Source organism: Vulpes lagopus, chromosome 13 (assembly GCF_018345385.1).
Source record: "Vulpes lagopus strain Blue_001 chromosome 13, ASM1834538v1, whole genome shotgun sequence".
NCBI classification, from domain to species: Eukaryota; Metazoa; Chordata; class Mammalia; order Carnivora; family Canidae; genus Vulpes; species Vulpes lagopus.
In genome coordinates, this window is record NC_054836.1 from 47102262 (window position 1) to 47128444 (window position 26183).

A 26183-nucleotide genomic window follows, 5' to 3' on the forward strand; every position below is an offset into this window, starting at 1 on the left:
CATATATACTTGACTATCTATGTTAACACCACCACCATTCTTCCTGTTGCTCACACCCTACATCCAAGAGTCAGCAAATCCTACCAGATAAAAGCTACTTTCACTGCCTCCACCGCTGGTACCTGGCATTTTATGGTAGAGCAGAGACAGCTAAATTACCAAGTTAGAAACATCCTAATGGTACTGAGGAGCCCAGAGACAGAACTATGCCACTCCAAATAAATACCTGCTTAACTAGCTGGCCCAAAAATTTTTGCCACCCACGTAACAGACATTGCTAAAAACTAAGGTGAGGAAAGCTCACTACCAAGTATAACATGCAAAAATAGATTATTAACTGGGGAGATCTTTTTCTTTCTAAAAGATTTACATATACTTTCTAAAGTATCTGACTTTTTTTTTTTTTAAGATTTTATTTATTCATGAGAGACACAGAGAGGCAGAGACACAGGCAGAGGGAGAAGCAGGCTCCATGAAGGGAGCCCGACGTGGAACTCGATCCTGAGACTCCAGGATCAGGCCCTGGGCTGAAGGCGGTGCTAAACCACTGGGCCACCCGGGCTGCCCAGTATCTGACTTTTTAATGTTTAATCAGATATCAAAAACAGATTAAACACTATGGATCCCTAATGCATTTAAAACATTCACAGGTGTCTGATAGATGAGTTTACAAAGCCAACAACATTTTCATATTTCTAGAAAGTCACCTCGTTGGTATTAAAAGGTGAAATTTTGTATATGAAGAACTAAACAAGTCTTTCATTATGCATGGCTTTAAAAAAATCATGTCCTTAGTATATGACATCAACATAATCAAATAGCTTAGTAAAAAATCTTCAACTTATATGTTTGTTCAAAGAACTAGAACCCAAATCCTTTCAAAGCGGTAATTACTGGTATTTCAGTACCTACATATAGTTCAGTCACAAGTGTCTAATAGCTTTAAAGAGGTGGTTCCCAGAAGGTGCACAATATATTTCTGTGGAAAATGAATTCTATGAATTTGTACTGTAACATATCTTTTTCTCAATTTGTACTGTAACATATCTTCTTCTCACTCCCCTAAATTCACTCCATTTAAAGCCCCAGAGAATTCAGAAGCACTGTAAACAGAAGCATGGTTTACCCAAACTGCCTCTACCCCTTATCTCCTTGGAACAATAGTAAACAAAACCAGCATACAGGAGCTTTAAAAATATAATTTTCTCTATAACTCCAAAGAGACATTCCCTGTGTAGCAGTTTCTACTCATAGACCATTTACAAATCAGGTATACATACAACAGAGAATGCCAAAATACATGACTGCTATAGTTTATACAAACAAGTGAGGATGTGAAGATAAAGCAAAGCAATGTGCTCTGAGGTCTCAAGATATTAGGTTCCCGTATCTTCCCTAAAATTTATCAAAATAAACAGAAATAGCACACACTAAGATAACATACATTAAAACACTATTAAGGCTAAGTTATCCATTCATCTACAACCTTTATATGATAAACCATCTGAACACATACCCCTCCTTTTATAGTTCACCTCTTCTCAGTTTGCAAATATCTAGCTAAGATGGCCAGGTCCCTAAATGCCTTTTTTTTTTTTTTCATCTTATTACATATAACCATCATATACAATGTGAATTATAATGGTTAAGCACTGAGGCTTGAAAGTCAGACCAACGTGGGTTCAAGTTCCAATTCTACTACTTAAGGAGTTCTATCACCAAGCCTCAGTTTCCTTATCCATAAAATACAACTAATAAATAAAACTTACATCATAAGGTGTCTGTAGGGAATAAACGTGATAAAACACATAAAGTTCTTAGTAGGATGCCGAATATACATGGCAGTCACTTAGTAAATGGAAGTTTAAAATCTGAGCACCAAATATGACAGTTAAATAAAAGCAAGTGAGATCATGAAATCAGTTTGTTATGTAGACGTGAGAAACTTAAAGTTCTAGAAAAATCTGATTTTAAAAAGACGGATGCATGATTAAACAAAATATAGTACTGTTATTTTCCCAAAGAATACATTAGGAAGAGGCTACAAAGGAGTTAAATAAATTTAGTCAGCACTCATTCAAAACTTAACTTTTCAACAATCTTCACATTCAATTTAATAATATCCTTTATTCAAAGAGTTTTAAAAATATGAATGATATTGCTAGGGACCATGAAACTCTCTTAAACACGAGCACTAAAATTTTAAAGACAAGTCTTATAAAACAAAAATTATTTATGTGTATGGATTATAAGCTCCTTTAGGTCAACAGTTCTGAGACAGTTAAATGAGTAAGTATTAAAAATGACCTGCCTGAGTAAGGTAATAGGGAATTACAAAAGCGAGGCAGATATAAATCTTAAGTTATATTATTATTACAAGCTATTTCCACTGCTAATGAAATTAAAACTTCCATTTGAACTGTGGGCAATTTGGTTATGAGATGTTATATGCTCAGAATACAACCTACACAACTGGTTCTATTCCTATTTATTTAATTCTAACAGATCACGGTGCAGAGGAACAATCTGAAAAAGCAGAACCAACCTCCCTAGCTGACCAGGAGAGCGAGCAGATATAAGTAATGAAATTGACTGCTTTAGTTTAACAACTTAAAGCACCAAGACAAAGGAAACCTACCCAGAACCGAGGCATTTTGACCTCAAGACTGAAAAATGGAGAACCAAGGCATAAAATCCCCAGAAAGGTTTGCTCTCAAAACTGAATTCAGGGTGAGTTGGGTCCATCTTGGTTATTGTTTGTGTATGAGAACAAGAGTGAAAAAGAAGAGATAATGAGAAAGATGCCTACTCAGACTTAAGAGATCCTTACATTTCAAGTTTTCTGTAGGATAGTCCATTCTACTGAATAACATTAAGTTCAACTATTTTGATATTTATATCTCTAGCAAATAAGCCTAAACTAGATCAGTCTGAAACTACTCTAGTAAAAGTGGCGTTCTTGACAGATATCTTCATGCCCCAAATTAGAGAATAATTATTTCACACTACAGGCCAATTTCAGGATCTGAAACTCTAAAGCCATAAAGTGATGACAAATGTCATATTAGAACATGATTCACAATTACCTATATACACTATCAACATGAACTGATGCACTTTCCAGTTCTTACACCAAGTCCTACACCAATTATCAACACCATTCAAAGTTAAAACTCCGGGGCAGCTCGGGTGTCTCAGAGTTTTAGCGCCACCTTCAGCCCAGGGCATGATCCTGGAGACCTGGGATCGAGTCCCACATCAGGCTTCCTGCATGAAGCTTGCTTCTCCCTCTGTATATGTCTCTGCCTCTCTCTCTTGAAAAAATAAATAAATAAATAAATAAAATATTTTTTAAAAAAGTTAAAACTCCAATAGAGTTCAAATCCACATCTGCTGTTTTTATTGATGGCACTGTAAAGTTTTTCATAAATGTGGCAACTGCCCTATTTCCTAGGAAATACTGGAAACTGGAAAACACTCTCCCCTTCACAGCCCATTATGGATCTATAACATTTTTACACAGTGCAATATTAATTTAGAATCATCAGAGCAAAATTAACTCTTAAATAATATGTTTAAAAAAAAAAAAACAGCTATCATCTTGTCTGCTTAAAACTGTTATCAGCTCTTTAAGAAAAATGTCCCTGTGAACCATTTCTTAGAACAGCTACACATTCCCTTATCTCCACTTCAGAGTTGACCATTTCCTCCCTCTGCTCCTATAGCATTCAGTACATCCCTCTTGTGTAACACCAGTCACATATTACAGCTTTTAACTTACATGTCTGTATCCCCCACTAGACGTGAGCTTCATAAGAGCAAAGGAAATCATCATCACCTTCATGCTTAGCATATAGACACCCAAATGCCAAGTCAATAAAATCCTAATTCAGTAAATGAAGTCCAAGAGAGTATGTTCTGGTGAGAAAAGGCATATTTGCTGTGGGTTTACTGACAAATGGAGAACTGAATTTTAAATATCCATGTGGAGATTATCTGGGATTAAGTCTGTATCTGACCAGATTTTACACACTCTTGCAGAGTTTAGCTAGAATTCTGTCAACGGCAGCACACTTTTGACCTACTCTTTTAGAGATCCTAAAAGGACAACTTCAAACCTCCATTCTGCTCCCTCCAGCAGTTCCTGTTTACTTTTCTAGAAGCCACTGCCCACAGGGACCAAGGCCCTCTATCCACCTTTGGCCCATAAGACCTAATGGGAGCAGTACTAACCAGACCATCAACTTTCTACTCCTTACTGAGGAACACCTGCTTCTACAAGGCACTGGAACCGTACTCTGCTTCCAAATCACTCACTTTCAGCCGGCAGATGTGCAAAGAATCAAGAATAAGAAATATTTTCTGTTAAACATCAAATAGCCCTTGAGACACCTAAACACAGAATCAGTGTTAAGCAGTCTTTATGGCTGGTCATAAGAACCCACACTTCCCTCATAATATATTATTATAATATTGCCTGTATTATAAAACGTTCTCTGTTCTAAATAACCATCTTACAAAGTGAACTTTTAGTACTCCAATTTCTAGGCTGAGGACTACCTGTGGGGTATCATTCAACAGTTGATGTGTTCGACGACTAAGACACTTCAAATCAGTTCTGATAAATAAATTTGAATGCAAGCCTGTCAAATCTAGTAACCACTGGAAGTCCTCAGTGAAGTTCTAAGACAACAAACACATAGTCCTCACCCCCAGGGTCCACCCACTCTCATTAACCTGGAAATGAACTTCAGTATTACAATTCACTTAGAGAGGACTTGCTGGAAGAGAAGAAACAAGCAGGTTTGCTACAGTTAAACCTGAAAGTGTGTGTATAAGCAGCAGGTGGGTTAGGGGAGAAGGATGCAGAAAATTTTGCAATTCATCTATCCTCCAGCAGGCAAATGATCCACATGGGCACTAGAGATTAGAACAAGGACAGAACTCCTGCCAAAAGCTGGCTTCTCCTGTGTGCAGAGAAGTCAAATGGGTTTCACACTCTTCTCTTAGACACTTTTTGAAAAAGAGAAAGTTTTAGAAAAGTGATAACTCTTGGATCTATCGTAGTGTAAACCAAGTCCCTTTTGATTTAATCATACAATATAAAGACCTCACATAAGCACATGCTTGAGCATATACCTTGGTGTGCATATATACACATAATTACACTTATATATGTAAGTATATACTTCTATATTTAGGAATGGTAATCTGGCTATGTTATTAGCAGTACCATGGAAATCTATGACTTTCAAGACTGACTATTCTGAAAAGCAATTTTCCCCTTTGAAAATGTGTAAAACAAATATGTAATAGGGAATCTTCCATAAAGCAGAAAATATTAAAACAAATGTGTTACCCCCTGTGTAAGTCTTAACTCTCAAACAAAAGATCTGAAAAAAATGAGGATTCCGTCTACTTTGTTCTAAGTACTTAAATACCTCAGGGTTTTTATTTCCCCTACTAAAAATACTTGTAGGGACGCCTGGGTGGCTCAGCGGTTGAGCACCTGCCCTTGGCCCAGGGCGTGATCCTGGAGACCCTGGATCGAGTCCCACATCGGGCTCCCTGCATGGAGCCTGCTTCTCCCTCTGCCTGTGTCTCTACCTCTGTGTGTGTGTGTGTGTGTGTGTGTGTGTGTGTCTCATGAATAAGTAAATAAAATCTTTTTAAAAAATTAAAATAAAAACACTTGTATCAAAAGTGCTAACAAATAAGGGCAAGTAAGAGTTGTTTTTCTAAACCTGTTTTTGCCCTATTTCTGTAGTTCTTCTAAAAGTCTCAACGCCTAACTAAAGCAATAAAAGCTTTAATACAGGTTGCAGTGTTTATCTTTTTTTTTTTTTTTAAGGATCCATCTGTCACTCCTATATTAGGCCAATGCCTTAAATCCAAAGAAAACGGCCCTTTTTCATGCCTGTCAATTCCTACGTCCCTTGATATTTCTGTACAAGAACTCTTACTAATTAACTGAACCTCATGAGGAAGATGTTAACGATGGTTAGGGGACACACACACACACACACACACACCTCGGAACTCACAATACTCCGCAGTCTAGCTGGGGGCCTGACTCCAGAGGGGAGGGGAGGGGAGGGGCAGAGCGACGGGAGCGCATGGCACCAAGAGGTTGCTGGCCCGAGCAGCTGTGCCCAGCTGTTAGACACTTACTGGTTTGCTCGGGTACACGTTGGACAGATGCGTTTTTAGTTTCCCCACGGTCCAGTTCAAGAAGCAGCTAATAGTCTGGTCACTGTATTTCTGATTCGGCGCCTTAATGATGAGGGTCACGGGAATCTCCATCCCATTTTGGTCCATGGTGCCCCCCAGAGCGGAACGGAGTCCTGAGGAGGAGCCCAAAGGGGCCGAGGTGGTAACTGGCGGCTCGACCGGTCGGGGACGGCAGCAAGCGGGTGTTAACAGTCCGTGTTCCAGGCGGTCACAGGCGCATCGGGCGATACAAAGGCCATCGCCGGTACCAAGGATGACGGGCGGGGGCGGCGGCGGGGGCGGGGGCGGGGCGCCCGGCCGTGGGTGCAGCTGTCCCCGCCAGGTCCGGGCTCCGCCGGGCTCCGGGCTCCGCCGGGCTCCGGGCTGCGGAGAGAGGCCGGGAGGGAGGAAGAGAGAGAGAGAGCGCGAGAGAGCGAGCAATGAGGAGGGAGGGAGCCACCGCCCCGCCCCTGCCGCGACCCCCGGCTGAAACGCAACAAGGCCCCTACGCGACGGCGCTGCCGGGCGGCCAGCGAGGGGGCCGCGCCGCTCGGGGCGCCCCGCGGGGCAGCGGTACCTGGGCCGAGGCCGCGGGGCCCGCCGCCGCCGCCCTCCGCGCCCGCCTGGGCCGCCGGCCGCACAGTCCCGCCGGGCGTCCTCCGCGGGGCCGCTCCCTTCCTGCTGCGCGGCGGCGGCGGCGGCGGCGGCGGCCCCGGTCTCGCGAGGCGGCGCGGTGGCCGCCGGAGAAGTTGGCCAAAGGGCGCGGCCCGCTCTCCGCCCGACCCCTCGGCCAGGACAGGGCGGCGCGGCGCAGGACCCGGCGCGGAGGGCGGCGGCGGCGGCCGCAGGTGGCAGGAGGGCGGGGACTCGGGGCCCCGGCGCCCGCGCGAGCGCGCCGACTCTGTTGTTGTTTTGACGAAGGTCTGGGGCCCCCGTAAGCCGGAAGGAGCGGGCCGGAAGTGCGTCACGCGGGGCCCGCCCAGACGCCGGGTCCTCGCGGTCCCGCGGGAGCCGCCCGCCCCGGGTAGGGCACCGCCCGGGGTAGGGCACCGCCCACCTGCCCGGGTTAGGGCACCTCCCGCCCGGGGTAGGGCACCGCCGGCCCCTCCCACCTGCCCGGGTTAGGGCACCGCCCGCCCGGCGTAGGGCACCGCGGGCACCACCCGCCAGAGTTAGGGCACCGCCTGCCAGGGTAGGGCACCGCCGGCCCCTCCCGCCTGCCCAGGTTAGTGCACCGCCCGCCCCGCCCGCCAGGGTTAGGGCACCGCCCACCCGGGGTAGGGCACCGCCGGCCCCTCCCACCTGCCCGGGTTAGGGCACCGCCCGCCAGGGTTAGGGCACCACCCGCCCAGGGTACAGCACCGTCCGCCCGAGGTAATGCACCGCTGGCCCCTCCCACCTGCCCGGGTTAGTGCACCGCCCGCCCCGTCCGCCAGGGTTAGGGCACCGCCCGCCCCCCCCACCCGCCAGGGTTAGGGCACCACCTGCCCAGGGTAGGGCACCGCCGACCTCTCCCACCTGCCCGGGTTAGTGCACCGCCCGGGGTAGGGCACCACCCGCCCCCCCCACCCGCCAGGGTTAGGGCACCGCCCGCCAGGGTTAGGGCACCACCTGCCCAGGGTAGGGCACCGCCGGCCCCTCCCACCTGCGCGGGTTAGTGCACCGCCCGGGGTAGGGCACCGCGGGTCCTGCCCACCCGCCCAGAGTAGGGCACCGCTGGCCCCTCCCGCCTGCCCAGGGTAGGGCACCGCCCGCCCCGCCCACCCGCCAGGGTTAGGGCACCGCGGGCCGAGGTCCGAGTCCCCTCGCAGCCGCCCTGCGGTGCCGGAGCGCGCCGGCCTGACGCCCTGACCCCGTCGCTCGGTCCCGCCCCGCAGCCGCGCCCAGGCCTCCCCGCTAGCCGAGCTGGCGCTGGCACACCCTGTCTCGCCCGCACCCCGAAGATGAGAGAAGCGTTCCTCCACCCTAGGAGCCGTCTCTGCAGGAGTTAGTGACCTTCCAGCTGCGGGATCAGACGTCCGCTCCGGAGGTCTTGCGTCGACTGCCGGCAAGGCACGGTACGGGGCCCGGCTCCCGCGGAGAGGCCGCGGGGTGCACTGCGCAGGGGGCAGAGGCTCTCCGAGAGACCTCAGGTCGGCCGCTACTTTCCGCGTGGCCCTGGCTGCCCTTTCCGAGCCTCAGTTTAGTTCTCTGAGCGGCCAAGGCTGCCTAACTGCGTGTCGATGAGCTCCGAATGCAAGCCGTGGGGTACAGTTGAGGCATGTGACAGCCCCTCGGATGTTGCTTGCCATCTCTTCCCTCTCGGCCCTCCCAGAAGTTGGCACGTGTTTACCGAGCCCCTACTGTGTGTTTCGTACTTCCCGAGATGAAGAGGGATGGCTCTGGCTTTTCGGCGTAGAACGCAAAGGTTATGGCCACGGCCCGACGCTGCGTGGGTCCCCGGGTCAATAGAGCCAGTTAAAGTCGGGCCTGCATTTTCACGGGCTTGCACCTACAGGAGAAGGCAAGCGGAAAATACAAAGAGCTGGTCTTTTTCCCTCTGCACTTCAGAAGTCTGAAGGTTAGCTACCATAGAGTTAGTGACCTAGGGGAAATTCTTCCTCTCTATAGCTAATGCAGCAGTATGATAGGACCCCTTTGACCCTGACTTCGTTCACTTCCTCCGTTGGAGTACCCATCACATCCTAGCCGTACCCTCTGAACGCTCTTCGGCAATAAGAGCATCATTTTTTGTCGCCTATTGAGGACAGCGTGCTATGACTCAGGTTTTCTGCAGCAGACCCTGGTCTCTTTCTACCTCGTACTTGGTCATCCTAGTGGAACTTTAACTTAATTCTAGCTAAAAATACTTTTTCAGACCCCTTTATATCTAGGGGTAGCCGTTTGACGCAGGTCTAGCCAATGAGACAAAAGATGAAGTTGCCACTGGCTCTCTCACGAGAGCTCTTTTTTTTTTTTAATTTTTTTTTTTTATTATTTATGATAGTCACAGAGAGAGAGAGGGCAGAGACACAGGCAGAGGGAGAAGCAGGCTCCATGCACTGGGAGCCAGATGTGGGATTTGATCCCGGGTCTCCAGGATCACGCCCTGGGCCAAAGGCAGGCACCAAACCGCTGCGCCACCCAGGGATCCCCTCATGAAGGCTCTTAGATGGGCATGGTCTGCAGGCCGGAGCTCAGCCTGTCCTTGCTTGAGGAATATGATGCCAGAGGTGCAGCAGCCGTAGTTCAGTCGTGAAGCAACAAGCAGAACAGAGGCTTGCATTCCAGGGATGGCAGAGCAGAACAATTGAAAGAGGCTAGATCCTTTATGGCATCATTGTGGGACCATGTAAGTCCCAAGCTGTCCGTCCAAAGACTTCTTTTTTGTCCACTACCTGTTTGAGCCAGCAGGTTTCACAACCTCCTGTTAGCTACCACCACCTAACCAGGCAATTCTTGTCACTTATGCCTGTGACTCAGACTGAGTAATGTGGTCATCTCACTTGGCACTATGAAATATGCATTTTTAGTGAGATAATTATTAATAATTATTAAGGCAGAATGTGCATCTCACTATTTTTTTAAAGATTTTATTTATTCAGAGAGATGCAGAGAGAGGGGGGGAGGGGGCAGAGACACAGGCAGAGGGAGAAGCAGGCACTATGAAGAGAGCCTGACGTGGGACTCAATCGAGGGTCTCCAGGATCACACCCTGGGCTGCAGGCGGCGCTAAGCCGCTGCACCACCGGGGCTGCCTTATTTTTTGAAAGATTTATTTATTTATTCATGAGAGCCACAGACAGAGAGAGAGGCAGAGACACAGACAGAGGGAGAAACAGGCTCCTCGCAGGGAGCCCGATGCAGGACTCGATCCGGGATCCCGGGATCACGCCCTGAGCCAAAGGCAGGTGCTCAACCGCTGAGCCACCCAGGCGTCCCGTATCTCACTATTTAAAACTGAAGTTCAGGGATCCCTGGGTGGCGCAGCGGTTTGGCGCCTGCCTTTGGCCCAGGGCGCGATCCTGGAGACCCAGGATCGAATCCCACATCAGGCTCCCGGTGCATGGAGCCTGCTTCTCCCTCCGCCTGTGTCTCTGCCTCTCTCTCTCTCTGTAACTATCATAAATAAATTAAAAAAAAAAAAAAAATTAAAAAAAAAAAAATAAAACTGAAGTTCACTAATATGGACAAAAGCATTTAAAAAGGTAATGAACATTGAACAGATTGAAATATATGGGTATAAAGATGATATAAACAAAAATGATTTTTTTTTAAATTTCACAGCCACCTGATTTAAGTGCCTAGAAATGCTTGTGCTGCTGCTGAATTTGGCCATAATAAATGATGCTGAAATGTGATCCCATTTTTGTTAAGTATATGTGTGTGTAGAACAGCATATGAAGGAGTGGTCCTCAAAATATTGATTGTGTTTACCTTGGAATGTGGGGTAGAAAAAATTGTTAGCATTTAGGTGATGCAAGGTTGCAGTTACTTAAAGGCTGCTATGAGCATTGAGCTGCCCCTTTAGATTATCGTACATGGGGCGATCATACATCCCTGGGTGGCGCAGCGGTTTGGCGCCTGCCTTTGGCCCAGGGCGCGATCCTGGAGCCCCGGGATCGAGTCCCACATCGGGCTCCCGGTGCATGGAGCCTGCTTCTCCCTCTGTCTGTGTCTCTGCCTCTCTCTCTCTCTCTCTCTGTGACTATCATAAAAAAAAATAAATAAATAAAAAATTTAAAAAAAGATTATCGTACATGTTGCAGATAAATGGAAATGCAAAAGAACAGCTGCACATCTGTACCACTTATTGCTTAAAGATAACCTCCAATGAGAATACTTACAAGTGTGATGCTAATAGATAATAAACGATTTGTAGTTCTTAGGACTAAATCTACTTGAACAATATTAACTATTCAGTATACATAATTCTAGTAGTTAATTCAGTAGTTCAGAGTGATGAGGTAGTTTTGTTAGCAAAATAAAACAAATCTAAAGAAAATTCTTTGTAAATAGTATGAATTGATTTCCAGTATTTGTGGGACATTTATTTACTTCCAATTCTTTTCATCTTTGAGATGAGAAAGAGGATAGCTAGAAAAGGGTATATTGACTCATTCTGTGAAATTCCAGTTTCTTCTAAAAACCTAAAGAAAATAAAGTGCTTGTTACTGAACTTTTCGTAACTGAAATTTGGAATATCTTCCAGGATGGTAAAATTCTTTATGATGTTGAATAATATAGTTTGTGATATTTGGGTATTTTGTTGTTGTGGGGTTTTTTTAAATCTAGAGAGGAAAGACTTTAGTCAAGTGATGATCTTGCAGTTGCAAATTTCAAAAATGATTTTGGCCATCTGGTTTCTGATTCCTTCTATTTCCACTTATACCAAACTTGCCTTTTTTTTTTTTTTAAGACACTGTGCCACAAAGTATCCAATCAAATCTTAATCAGGTTCATTGTTTAAAAACAATGAAATCCTACATTTGAAGCCTAGGAAAATTAGCTCGTTTCAACACTACACTTTCAAAATCTTAATTGGTCCCAGATGTTTGATTATAAACCATATTGTAGAAAATGGAAGGAAGAAAAGCACACATGCACTAAGTGCCAAGTGGGTGATTTGAGGGATGTGTCATCTAATGAGTTCTCAGAACAACCCTGAGAGGTAGTGAGAACAGTGAAGCTCAGAAATGCTAAGTGTCTTGCCCAAAGTCACTCAGCTAGTTCTGACTCCTCTATAATGCAGACTTTTCCCACTGAACTTTCTTATTTAAAGATATTCTCATACTTACATGGTAAAGATACATACCAAGACACATTCAGGAGGAGAAGGCTTTCAAAAGCAACATCTTAGGGATCCCTGGGTGGCGCAGCGGTTTAGCGCCTGCCTTTGGCCCAGGGCACGATCCTGGGGACCCGGGATCGAGTCCCACGTCGGGCTCCCGGTGCATGGAGCCTGCTTCTCCCTCTGCCTATGTCTCTGCCTCTCTCTCTCTCTGTGTGTTGACTATCATAAATAAATAAATAATTTTAAAAAAGCAACATCTTAGAGGTTACCTAGATCAGTTTTCCAAGTACTGCCAATATTACCACATCTCTGAAGGGCAGTCAGCCAACTTTGGCTTGAACCCTTCTAAGGAGAAGGAACACTGTTGTTTTCACTACAGCAAAACCTGTTGTTAAGTAGCCATAGTTAGTATAAGTGAATTAGAATCTGCCTTCCTATAATTTGTCATGAGGCAACTTTTCTCTTCTTGATAAATCTAAAATACATTTACTCTTACACCACATCCCAGCTCTTCAAATTGATAACTATTAAATGCTCTCTGTGATTTCTCCAGATGAAATAGGCCCAGATCCTTAACAATCCTTAAGAACAGTTACCAGATCACCCTGAATACTAACTCACCTTTGGACACAGTAGTTTGTATAACCCTCATCAATTATGGTGACTGCAATAAGCACTTAGACACATGATTTCCCTAGGGTAGTCTTCATAAGGACACACCTGTATTTCTGTTAGTTTGTGTATTAGTAGAAATCTTCATAAACTGGTTTACAGTTGGATTTCTGCTTTTCATAACCTATATATCCAGTCAATACTTAGAGTGACCATTTGCCTAAGACTGAAGTCTCTCTCTGATAATTCAATCTAGCGACTTACTTATGACAGTCCTTGGAGAAAATTGTAGCCAAATGACATCTCAATGATTTCTTTAGGTGATCAGAGAAGCGAGGCAGGGGAGGGAGGTGGGGGACAAATACCTTATACTTTTTACCATTTAGAGAATTTTTACCTAAATGTATGGATTGGTCTATTGCTGTAAAACAATATACACCCAAAACTGTGGGACAGAATTTTGAGAGCAGGTTATTTGGTGGGTTTGGTTTGAGTCTCTCATGAAATTGTAGCCAAGATTTCAGGTGGCATTCAGTTACCTGAAGGCCATGTTGGGACTGACTAAAATTCCTTCTTCCAAAGTGGCTCACTTGTAAGGCTGACAAGCTGGACTGGTTATTTGTGTGAAGTCTCACTTCCCCCCATATAGGTCTCTCCACAGGACTGCTTGAGTGTCCTCACAACATGGCAGCAGGATTCCCCCAGAATGAGGGGTCCAAAAGACAAAGGCAGAAGCAGCAATACCTTTTATCTTGGAAATTACACGCTGTTACTTCCATGGTGTTCTGTTGGTCACAGAAACTATCCCTGACCTAAGTCCATGTGGGAGGAGTGCACATACAAGCATGAATACCAGGAGGTAAGGACCATCAGTCTCATATTAGAAGCCAGCTACCATAATGTACCTCACCAAAGCATAGCAGGTCGTAATAGACACCCCCATTTCTTCTATATACAGCCACCCAAGCCCAAATCCCAGTAATAGTCTTGCAGTTGTTTCACAACTGCTCGCCTTTCCTCTGATATTCTTTCTTTCCCCAGAGACCTTTCACTAATTTTCTCCCCCTAAAATTAGAACTATCCTTAACACTATTGGCTATATTTCTCAAATGTTTATAAATGTTTATATTTGTTACTAAAAAGCAAATCTAGTCGAATTTGGGGATATTGCATTTGCTATTCTACATTCAATTAAAGTTAAGAATAATCATTAAATTGAACCTGGAGAATAGTCATTAGGCCTTACCTGTGGTCTAATCTCTTAATCTGGGTTCAGAGATATACCTTGAATCATCTACAAAACTGTGCACTTTTAATGTACACATGTGCATTTATCCAGAGGGAGAGCCCATGGTTTTTATCAGCTCCTCAAAGGGGCCATTTGTAATGCCATCTGAAATCCAATAAAATCCAATAGTTTTATTGATAGTTTAATTGTAATGCCCTTACAATAAAATCCAATCCTCACTGTAAGGTTTTTCCAGTTAAAGAAAGTGGGTTATTGAGCCAACTATCAAGATTTTACCTCAAGCCCAAAAATACTCTTCATTGCCTGCTTTGTGGTAATACAGATAAACCCTGTATATAGATTTCTCCTCTAGCTGTCATTAAACTAAGTTTTGTCAGTAGAGGGCACTACAGGGACACTGGACAAAGAAGAGGTATCTACCTGTGTAGTGTCATATGCTTCTTTAGGTAGGCTCATGCAGCATACATGGCTTCTGCAGCTCTGGGTTTCCACAGTGCCTGGAGGCTTGTGCTATGTAGCATCCTCTGTGAGCAACTTCTCCAGGAGCCCTCTCAGGTGACCTTGCAGCCATCCCTCATGAACAGCTTCACAAGTGGCTTCACAGTGGAACACCACCAATACAACACCCTCCAGAAACAGCTGCCCCTCACACCCCTTAGGCAGCCTTGCACCTTCAGCAAGCCCCTCTGAATTCAAATGATCCATAGTCACTGGACTTCTTTAACAAGGGTCAATCTCAGGCCTAAGAGCATTAGATGATCCCTTATCTGATTTTCCTATATTCTTTAGAATTCACTTTGCTCCTACTAACCGTCTTTTTATCCTTCCAGTTCCCTTTTATAAGGAATATTTTTTTATATTTAACCTTCCCTGTTCAAAATATTGTTTGATTTCTCTCTTGATTGGACCCTGATATACAGGATTGACATCAATAGTGGTCGCAGGAGATAAACATACAAAGAATTTAAGAATCGCTTTGGTCATGCCCTTTGGCTGAGCTCCCTTCAGTGGGAAATGAAATAAGGGCATTACAATTAAACTATCATTTGTGGTGGATGATGATGACATGCCAACTGTAGCAAGGGATTGCTCAAGTGTTGCTGCACTTGACCATTAGGACAGTTAAGATCTCCATCAGGACAATGGTGTGGAACAGAGTCTTCTGAGTGTACCTTAGCACTTATAGAAAGAAAATGACAAATTCATGTCTTTGAACTCCCAGTTCTAGTCACAGTATAAGACCAGAATGTTAAAAAAAAAAAAAAAAAGACCAGAATGTTTCCATGATAGCTATAGAAGAATCTTTTAGTTCTTGCAGAAACAAGGATGATAATGATGAAAATCAAATGCAACATTTTAAGAGTCATTAAATTATAGCAATAATTGAATTCACAATCTCATCAAAATTTTCGCTTAAAAGTTAGGATACTGAATGGGAAAAACTTGGATCCTGAAGTTGAAACGGGGACACCTGCTTAGACCCAGATGAAACTGACGTTCTTGAAACTACAAGTCACTCTAAGTCTCCTCCGTTAATGAAAGTAACCTATCCTCTGGAGACTTGCCTTATTGCTTAAAAACTCTGTGATTATCTCATCAGTGTCAGATTCCTTAAAAGGCGATGTTTATTCTCCTCAAGACCCACCATCACCATCCCTTATTGCTGCTAGACCTACAACTAGGGTTAAATCTCAGCGTGATTCATGGGGACAGGTACACACTATGACTCAGGAATAAATAGCTTACACACCAAAAAAATGGCAAGCCTTTGGTAACCTGTGTCAGCAGAAATTGGGACTATGCATGGCAATATATTCTAAGAGTGTCAGACTGAGGAGGGTGAAATATAGCACTAAATCAGGACAAATTATTCAGTATGAGCGTACTTACTAGAGATTCCAGAGTAAATGTGTGAGTTCATAAAACTGAAGGTGGCTCTCACGATTGATTGATTGATTTAAACCTAGACTCAACCATGACCTACATTTAATAAAACTGAGATACCAGAGCTTTCCTGGCATGATGTAGATAAAGGAATCCAAGGTCCTAGGGAGATAGGAATGTTAAACTGTATCATGTGTTATCTACACACCCTCTCACCCCCTCTAACATTCCATGAACAGACCCAGAAAACACTAAGACATTGAGAAACACATTAGTGAGGGGAGCACCCACATGCTTGTAAAGCTCTGTGGTCGCTCTCATTTGTAGACCAAGTATGGCTGAAAGGGATGCACTGGGACGAATTCCCTAGTTACAGTGCCAGATGGGACACAGCACCCTGAGAGGATGGGCGTGTTTTCTAGGACACAGTATGTTTTGAATCAGAGGCCATTATCTGCAGAGAGGCATGTGGATTCTTAGCTCAACCGCAAAAATAATGCCTACCCATTACGTAATTATGATTGTGCTAGTCACTGTTAGGACACAAAGAAGAACAAGGTATATTTGCCTTCAAGGAGTCTGCAGTTTAGTAGGAAAAAATAAGCACACAAGTGACTATAAGACACAATAGGTAGGGGGAGAGCCTCAGGCCCTTCTGCACCCCAGTTCATGCCTCGGCCAAAAAGAAGAGGAAAGGGAGGGAACGCATGTAATCTGTTATATCAAAGTGGGGCTGGGAGCAACTTGCAAAAGACAAACAGCAATTTGACATGATCTTTCCTTTCCTCTACCTTTTCCAACTTTTCCTCACATTTCCCCCAGATTTTCCCCCTCACCAAACCCCATCGACGGCCTTTCCCCAGACCCAACTGAGAGTCTCCCAGTTTAGCCACCAGGGAACCAAGAAGAGGGACCCCACCCTAGCAGGTGTGCATGCCTACACCCCTTATTAGTGCCTATTTTTCACTGTGCCATTCTAAGGACAACCTCAGCCTCTTTCTTCACACTCTCTACCATCCCTCGCATTTTACTTTCAGGAAATACGGCAATTTCATTCTGTTGGTAGTGGCTTCCTAGTTAATTGTATTAAGATTCTGAGGCCAGATGTGGTATCAGCAGAATAATTGATTGGTTTGACTGACAAGAATAAAGAAAAGACAGAATGGCACTTAAGTCAAGTATTTCAAACACTGTACACTAGAAACCCATTTGATTTACTCACTCATTCACTCATTCATTCATTCTATTGTTTTCACATTCCAAAGATTTTGTACTTTTAATCTTATCTTGAAAAGTAGTTCCAAAAAAATAAAGAAAGAAAGAAAGAAAAAAGAAAGAAAAGAAAAGAAAGGAAAAGAAAGAAAAGAAAAGAAAAGAAAAGAAAAGAAAAGAAAAGAAAAGAAAAGAAAAGAAAGAAAAGAAAATTCCAAAAACATGTATAATAGTTTTTAAATAGTTATGAAAGGGGTCAGGGGAGGGGTGCCTGGATGACTCAGTCAGTAAGCATCTGACTCGTGATTTTTGGTTCTGGTTCTGCTCTTAGGCTCAGCAGGGAGTCTACTTATCTCCCTCTCCCTCTGCCCCTTACCCCTCTTCATCCCTCTCTCTCCCCTGCTCACATACACACACACTGTCTCTCTCTCTCTCTCTCTCTCTCTCTAAGATAAATAAATAGGGCAGCCCAGGTGGCTCAGCAGTTTAGCACCGCCTTCAGCCCAGGGGGTGATCCTGAAGACCCGGGTTCAAGTCCCATGTCAGGCTCCCTGCATGGAGACTGCTTCTCCCTCTGCCTGTGTCTCTGCCTGTGTGTGTGTGTGTGTGTGTGTGTGTGTCTCATGAATATAAATAAATAAACAAATAAATCCTAAAAAAAACAGTGGCCGGGGAAAGGCCATAGTTTTTAAGAAAAATCTTGGCTGAGTTCATATTTTTTACCCTTTTTAGTTTCTTTGTGTATTTCTCTTCATTACTCCCTACGGTTCATCAACTAGGTGGAGTCTTTGAAAGAGCAAGCCAGCTTTAACCTAGAAAATTTAATAAATTCCAGGCTTTAGAGAGTAATAGGACAGCTTCTTGAGTATAGTCTTTGTAACACTCATTCTTAGAGTGCAGGATTTGTTTTTATAAATTTATTTTTTATTGGTGTTCAATTTGCCAACATAGAAAATAACACCCAGTGCTCATCCAATCAAGTGCCCCCCTCAGTGCCCGTCACCCAGTCAGCCCCACCCCCCGCCCTCCTCCCCTTCCACCACCCCTAGTTTGTTTCCCAGAGTTAGGGGTCTTTCATGTTCTGTCTCCCTTTCTGATATTTCCCACTCATTTTTTCTCCTTTCCCCTTTATTCCCTTTCACTACTTTTTATATTCCCCAAATGAATGAGACCATATATGTTTGGATCGGAGAAGGAATGTTTGTCCTTCTCCGATTGACTTATTTCACTCAGCATAATACCCTCCAGTTCCATCCACGTCGAAGCATATGGTGGGTATTTGTCGTTTCTAATGGCTGAGGAATATTCCATTGTATACATAAACCACATCTTCTTCATCCATTCATCTTTCGATGGACACCGAGGCCCCTTCCACAGTTTGGCTATTGTGGACATTGCTGCTATAAACATCGGGGTGCAGGTGTCCCGGCGTTTCATTGCATCTGAATCTTTGGGGTAAATCCCCAGCAGTGCAATTGCTGGGTCGTAGGGCAGGTCTATTTTTAACTCTTTGAGGAACCTCCACACAGTTTTCCAGAGTGGCTGCACCAGTTCACATTCCCACCAACAGTGCAGGAGGGTTCCCCTTTCTCCACATCCTCTCCAACATTTATGGTTTCCTGCTTTGCTAATTTTCCCCATTCTCACTGGTATGAGGTGGTATCTCATTGTGGTTTTGATTTGTATTTCCCTGATGGCAAGTGATGCAGAGCATTTCCTCATGTGCGTGTTGGCCATGTCTATGTCTTCCTCTGTGAGATTTCTGTTCATGTCTTTTGCCCATTTCATGATTGGATTGTTTGTTTCTTTGCTGTTGAGTTTAATAAGTTCTTTATAGATCTTGGAAACTAGCCCTTTATCTGATATGTCATTTGCAAATATCTTCTCCCATTCTGTAGGTTGTCTTTGAGTTTTATTGACTGTATCCTTTGCTGTGCAAAAGCTTCTTATCTTGATGAAGTCCCAATAGTTCATTTTTGCTTTTGTTTCTCTTGCCTTCATGGATGAATCTTGCAAGAAGTTACTGTGGCCAAGTTCAAAAAGGGTGTTGCCTGTGTTCTCCTCTAGGATTTTGATGGAATCTTGTCTCACATTAAGATCTTTTATCCATTTTGAGTTTATCTTTGTGTATGGTGCAAGAGAGTGGTCTAGTTTCATTCTTCTGCATGTGCATGTCCAATTTTCCCAGCACCATTTATTGAAGAGACTTTTTTCCAGTGGATAGTCTTTCCTCCTTTGTCAAATATTAGTTGACCATAAAGTTGAGGGTCCACTTCTGGGTTCTCTATTCCGTTCCATTGATCTATGTGTCTGTTTTTATGCCAGTACCACACTGTCTTGATGACCACAGCTTTGTAGTACAACCTGAAATCTGGCATTGTGATGCCCCCAGATATGGTTTTCTTTTTTAAAATTCCCCTGGCTATTCGGGGTCTTTTCTGATTCCACACAAATCTTAAAATAATTTGTTCCAACTCTCTGAAGAAAGTCCATGGTATTTTGATAGGGATTGCATTAAATGTGTAAATTGCCCTGGGTAACATTGACATTTTCACAATATTAATTCCTCCAATCCATGAGCATGGAGTATTTTTCCATCTCTTTGTGTCTTCCTCAATTTCTTTCAGAAGTGTTCTATAGTTTTTAGGGTATAGATCCTTTACCTCTTTGGTTAGGTTGATTCCTAGGTATCTCATGCTTTTGGGTGCAATTATAAATGGGATTGACTCCTTAATTTCTCTTTCTTCAGTCTCATTGTTAGTGTATAGAAATGCCACTGACTTCTGGGCATTGATTTTGTATCCTGCCACACTGCCAAATTGCTGTATGAGTTCTAGCAATCTTGGGGTGGAGGCTTTTGGGTTTTCTATGTAGAGTATCATGTCATCGGCGAAGAGGGAGAGTTTGACTTCTTTGCCAATTTGAATGCCTTTTATTTCTTCTTGTTGTCTGATTGCTGAGGCGAGGACTTCCAGTACTATGTTGAACAGCAGTGGTGAGAGTGGACATCCCTGTCTTGTTCCTGATCTTAGGGAAAGGCTCCCAGTGCTTCCCCATTGAGAATGATATTTGCTGTGAGCTTTTCGTAGATGGCTTTTAAGATGTTGAGGAATGTTCCCTCTATCCAGAGTGCAGGATTTTTATCTCCCTGAAGGAATTTATGTTTCACAACTTTGATGTTGCCCAGTTCAAAATGCTCAGTTGTGGTGCAAGAGTTTGTAACTAAAATCATTTATGACAATAAAGCAACTTAACGTTAGCAGAGTGCGTATTATGAATGTGGAGTGTGGTAGGGGCTTTTGTATAGTGATCTCTTTGAATCACCTCAAGATAAACCCTGGGCCCCCATTTTCAGACTTGCCCCATTCTCAGATGCTTTCTCTGTGCTTCATGTGACATCTACTATCACATTTACCATGTGATGGTTATCTCTTGATAAGTGTGTCTCTTTCCCTAGATTATGAGCTCCCTGAAGCTAGATAGATACTATGCTATAACCATTTTTTATCACTGTTGCTCAGCACAGTCCCTATTGTGTAATAACAATAAATATTATCGACTAAAATGATAACACTCATTTTACAGAGAAGGGAGAAGCACTGTAGAGAAGCTGAGTAATTTGCCCAAAGTTACCCAGTTAGTAATTGATAGAGCCGTTGCTACAAAAGTCCATTAATTTTATGGCATTTACTATTTGTTCCTATTTATTTTTTTAAAGATTTTATTTATTTATTTATTTATTTATTAGAGACACAGAGAGAGAGAGGCAGAGACACAGGCAGAGGGAGAAGCAGGCCTCATGCTGGGAGCCCGACGTGGGACTCGATCCTTGGACTCCAGGATCAGGCCCTGGGCTGAAGGCAGCGCTAAACCGCTGAGCGACAGGGTTTGTTCCTATTTAATACCACTTCTAGATTCTGATTCTGTAGGATTTTTGTGTAACTATCCAAGTGCTCTTTCATATGTGCAACAATAGACAGTGGAGGGCAGCCTGGGTGGCCCAGCAGTTTGGAGCTGCCTTCAGCCCAGGGTGTGATCCTGGAGACCGGGGATCGAGTCCCATGTTGGGCTCCCTGCATGGAGCCTGCTTCTCCCTCTGCCTGTGTCTCTGCCTCTCTCGTGCACTCTCTCTCATGAATAAATAAATAAAATCTTTAAAAAAAATAATAGACAGTGGAGTGTCTGGTAGAAGGATAGATATCTGGGCCAGTAAAGAGATCTACCATGAGATTAGCAAAAAGACTACAGAATTGTCACAAAGCTCCGAAGTGATGGGCAGACATGACTCTTCATACATCTGCTGAGAATCTGAGGTACTAAAAGCAGCATCCCTGATTAACTATAAACTTGCTGTCTACCCAGAGAAAACAACTACAGAAATTTCAGCATTATACCTAATTCTTCTCTCTGTGATTTAATGATTGGCCAGACCACAAGCATTTTTCTGCTAACTCCCCTGCCAAACTCAATATTTTAATCTATTATTTGTTATTTTATATGTAACTGGAATCTCCTATAATTATTATATACTCGTAGGCTTTTTCTTTTGTGTCTACGAAAGTCATTCTTTGGTTAACGCAACCATCTTCAATTCACTCTTACCCCAAAGTAAGGCTTATAATAGAGTAACACTTCAGGAAGGGAAAAGTTTGAAGCACTCTCTATAAATCACCCGCATTTATGAGGAAGCCAAGGAACCAATGAAAATAAATAAGCTTAAAGAAGGAAAAGAGCATTCTGCATAATTTGGTACTTTTTCTCAGATTGATGTGAGACATGATCTTTGCTCCCCACCAGTCATATATTGGTTCTCTAGTTTTTCCAAAATTCCTTTAGAAACTTCCATTTGTATACATGGTTCCATTTTGACTTATTATTAACAGAAATCATTTCTAAATTGCTATTTCATAGAAATACAGAAAAAAACTTCAGCTATGATTTTCTCATATTTAAAACTTATTTTTTTAACTTTATAAGAAATTTTAGCCTGATTTTTTATAATCTCACTATGTTAGCAACTATCATTTTTTATGTCTTCCAATTTTCATTATGTATATATACATATTTATAATGAATTTGTGCATATGTATAGTTTTATAAGGCTGAAATAACAGTATAAATACACCATTTTAGAAATGCCTTTTTTCACTAAAAAGTGTTTTTGTAGATTCTTTTTAGCTCTATTTGATTACTTTTTTATTTTACAAAATCGTATTAATTAGTGCTGGAGTTTCAAAATATAATATTTTAACATGCCATAATTTTACTTAGTTGTTTCTTTCAAGTGATAGGTGATTTCACAATAGTTCATTATTAAAAATAATGCTCCTATAAATATCTTGGTATGCTTAGCTCTTATTCTTGAAACATATTCCTAAGAGAATGATTGCTAAGTCAAAGGAACTGAACATTTTGTCACTCTTGATATTCACTGGCCATTATATTTTAAAATCAATTGAAATAAAAAATTTTTTTTTGATTTTTTTTTTTGAAATAAAATTTGAAGTGAAAATAAGAATTTGGCATTATTTTATTTTTAACTTGCTTTAGTTCAGCTGTATATATAAAAGGTGTAGTCATCAACATTTTGAAATTTTCTGAAAATATGCCACTTTGTCTATTTTGTTGCAAGTGATACTAACTATCAAAAAGGCATGTCTGGACTCAGTTCTCTCTTCCATTTTTTGCTTACCCAATAATGTATTGGTATCATTCCTTCTTGGGCTTTCTCTCACAGGAGATCTGAAGCCTACATCTTTAAGACTTAATAACTTCCATATATCAAATCTCATTGAAAGATTCTGAATATCCTTGCTTGGCTCTGATACCTACCCTAGATGAATCATAATGTCCATGAAGGTGTAGCACTCTTATTGGTCCAACATGGTCACATGTTCATGGGTGGCACACCTCAAAACACTGTAAATGACAGCCCTCCTAGTACCTATGGATTTGGAGAGGTGATTTTCTTAGAGGGGCTATTGGTAGACAAAAACAATACATCCATTATATGCATGACCTATATCGTCTTTACACTTCTTTCAATCTATAAATGTAAATGTAAACTTGATTGTGAAGTAAGTTTTACTTTCTCTCATATCTCCCCTTTACTGCATCCTTCTTTCTCCTTTCTCTCAGACCTACCCACCACTGTCCAGTGACCTAATGTCCTTTCTAACCTGTTTCCTATCAAAACCTACTTTCAGTTACCAGGAGTTGAAAACAAAAATCAAATTAAGACCTGGGATTCAAATTCCTATCTTCCTTAAAGTTGGTTTGTTTTCAATTGAGGACAATCAGAAAGGAGTAAGAAAGGCAGAATTTTCAGGACAGTGGGGACATCGGAGCACCTTCAAATACTCTCCTTCTACTAGGAATTCATTTTCCCCCCTTTAGATTACTAGTCTATCTTTGGTGAAAAGGATGTAAGAGCTACCTGGGACCCAGGATCTCAAACCCTTGAATCCTGTCCATTAAACTAGTCGCCAGAGAAAATACACATGTAGAAGGCAAGGCTAGCCAATATGTGCCCTCTATTCCTCTGACACTCTGTGCAACAAGGTAGGAGTAGTGAAGAGCTTAAGCTCTGCAGTTAGATCAACCTGTGCTCAAATGTGGCTCTATCATTTATTACCTGTATGATCTTGGGCAAGTGAGTTAACCTCTGGGAGTAATAGTACCTTTGAATATAAAATAAGGATAGTAATTTCTACCTCATGAGTGCTGTGAGGGTTAAAAGAGATAAGGCATGCAGACTGCTGCCACATTTTAAGCCCTCAATGAGAATTGCTGCTGCTGCTGATGATGATGAAGAAGGAAGAGGAGGAGAAGAAGAAGAAAGATGAGAAGAGGGAGGCGGAGAAAGACAAGAAAAAGAGGAGAAGGAAAAGAAGAAAGGGGAAGGGAAGGGAAAAGAGGAAGGAAAGAGAAAGAAGGAGAAGGAAGAGGGTATCATTTTCTGACCTGAAAGGCCAAATTATCTAGAAACCTTTTCACTTGGCTACAGGTGAGCCTTAGGACCTTAAAATAGTAATCTTCAAAAATTTCTGTTCTTACCACTCCAAAATCATTTTTTAACTATAAAACCCTTCATGAATTTTTAAATTGACATCTTAAGTTTTTAATCATGAGTTTAAATAGTTACAGAAAGAGATCATTCCTGGCATTTTATAGTTTTATTTCCAAATAAAACTATTACATCACTTTTAGCTACTCAGTTGTTAGTCATTCACTTACCGTAATTACAGGGTAATCACCAAAGACATCAAGTCTCTATACCAAGACATCAATAATTAATTATACCCATTTTTCTTTCTCTTGAAAACAACTTGTTTAATCCACCAGATTCAGAAAGGGAAATTAAAAATGTGTTAACTTCAATATTTTGTCACTACCATATGTTTAAAATACATTTTCATAAAAAGATTTCACTCATTTATTTCATGGCACTATTTGTTATTATACTTTAATTACCAAAGCCAGCCCAAACAGGTATCAGACTATTCTTTTATATAGGAAAAGATTAACTTCCTATTTGATTGATATATCCGGATTGACCAAAGGGAAGTAAATTCTAAGCATATGGGGTATATATGTATGTATACATACACACGTACACCCCATACATCTACATACATTCATACATATAGTTTGGAGATCCAGGCCCCATACCAATAAAAGTAGGCTGTGCTGTTTTCCTCTAATGAGCCCTTCTCATCTTAAAGCCTCTTCAGCATCCAGCGCTATATTAGTCTGACATCAAGAAGTTACCAACCCAAGGGAAAGGACACGTAAAATGAGAAAATATTTTGAACTACAGCCCATGCCTATATCCAAACGATGTTGCACTTGTAGTAGACTCCTACTTAGGTGGGTGGGGCTTCCCTCATAGGTCAGTAAAGGCCCAAGATGTGTGTATGAAATATCACAGTAGAAGAGAGCTGAAATTCAAAACTGAGTTACATTTCCAAATACTGTATAGGTATCAAACATACAGTGTTTTTTTTTTAACCTTTAAAGTCTTCTATTTAGTGCAAATTTAAAATTCCATAATATACAGTAAATACAATTTTACTTTATATTACAAATGCAAACCATTTTTCTTTTGACATGCTGGTAGTATTAATTTTTACAATGCAAAAAGGACTTTGCAATTTCTGAGTCACAGAATATTTTACAACTCTAGGCAAACATATTTCAAAAAGCAAATACTACATGTTTTGACACACCCTACAAAAATAAAAATAAATAATTTTGACTATAAAATTTTTATAAACATTAGCTACATTAAGAGTTCACAGCTAATTGTTACAGAAACCTAAAACTCATTTAAGATCACATAATCTCCCTATTAGACAACCTGAATTTTAAAACACAAGTCAGTTTGATTTCTGCTGAACATAACAAAGCACTGAAAATTATCACCATCTACTGGAGGGATCCCTAGGAGCTGCCGGGTATTCAGTGTTTAAGCCACTAAGTTTAAGGAATTAGGAATGTACTAGGACAGTAAAGGATGAGAGAAATCTAAAAACAGACATGGAGATATGCTTTACTTCATGTATTTCTTCCTGAGAATGTAGAATTTGCTATTATTTTAAATTTACTTTAAACAGGAAAATATCATGGCCAATGTGACATGTGATGTCATTCCCATCTGAGTTTTTACTATTGGGTTCATAGACCAACAAATTGCAGTTACTTCATGACTGTTCTCTCAGGTGGACACCTGATGTCCTGCTAGCAGGAGCGTAAATGAATTCCACATTTCTGGGGGTGCAATTTAATAATGGATATCAAAATTTTAAAAGAGGGCTGTAATCAGGAAGGGGTAGGGCCAGTAATGTTCTATTTCTTTACTTGGGTGGTAGATACACAGTTGTTTACTTTATAACTGTTAAAATGTTTAAGTCGAATGTATTCTTTTCTCTGTTATGTTCTATTTCACAATTTAAAAACTGTTGCAGGGCAACCCAGGTGGCTCAGTGGTTTAGCACCACCTTCAGCCCAGGGCATGATCCTGGAGTCCTGGAATTGAGTCCTGCGTCGGGCTCCCTGCATGGAGCCTGCTTCTCCTTCTGCCTGTGTCTCTGCCTCTCTCTGTGTGTGTCTCTCATGAATAAGTAAATAAAATATTTTTAAAAATAAATAAAAATAAAAACTGTTGTAAAATATACCTACTTGGTTATTCACTTTAAATAATTCTTTCTTAGTTTAAAAAGGATGTAAGAATGATTCTAGATC

At 42.2% G+C, this 26183-nt stretch overlaps 1 protein-coding gene and 1 long non-coding RNA gene across 3 annotated transcripts in view; one reads left to right on the forward strand and one right to left on the reverse strand.

Moving 5' to 3' along the window:
* The window catches only part of HERPUD2 (HERPUD family member 2), a 35113-nt gene extending 27673 nt beyond the window's left edge, over nt 1–7440 (reverse strand). Inside the window, exon 1 of the mRNA XM_041727840.1 lies at nt 6172–7440. Coding sequence (XP_041583774.1) covers nt 6172–6318 — 147 coding nt within the window. The 5' untranslated portion in view covers nt 6319–7440. The remainder of the gene's footprint in view (nt 1–6171) is intronic.
* LOC121474744 lies at nt 7331–25965 on the forward strand. 2 transcript variants are annotated; one of them, XR_005983502.1, is made up of 3 exons: nt 7331–7435; nt 13245–13454; nt 25907–25965. It is a non-coding gene; the product is annotated as an uncharacterized LOC121474744 (long non-coding RNA). The 2 variants fall into 2 exon arrangements; XR_005983503.1 differs by having other exon boundaries at nt 7403–7584.
* Nucleotides 25966–26183: the final 218 nt, after the last annotated feature.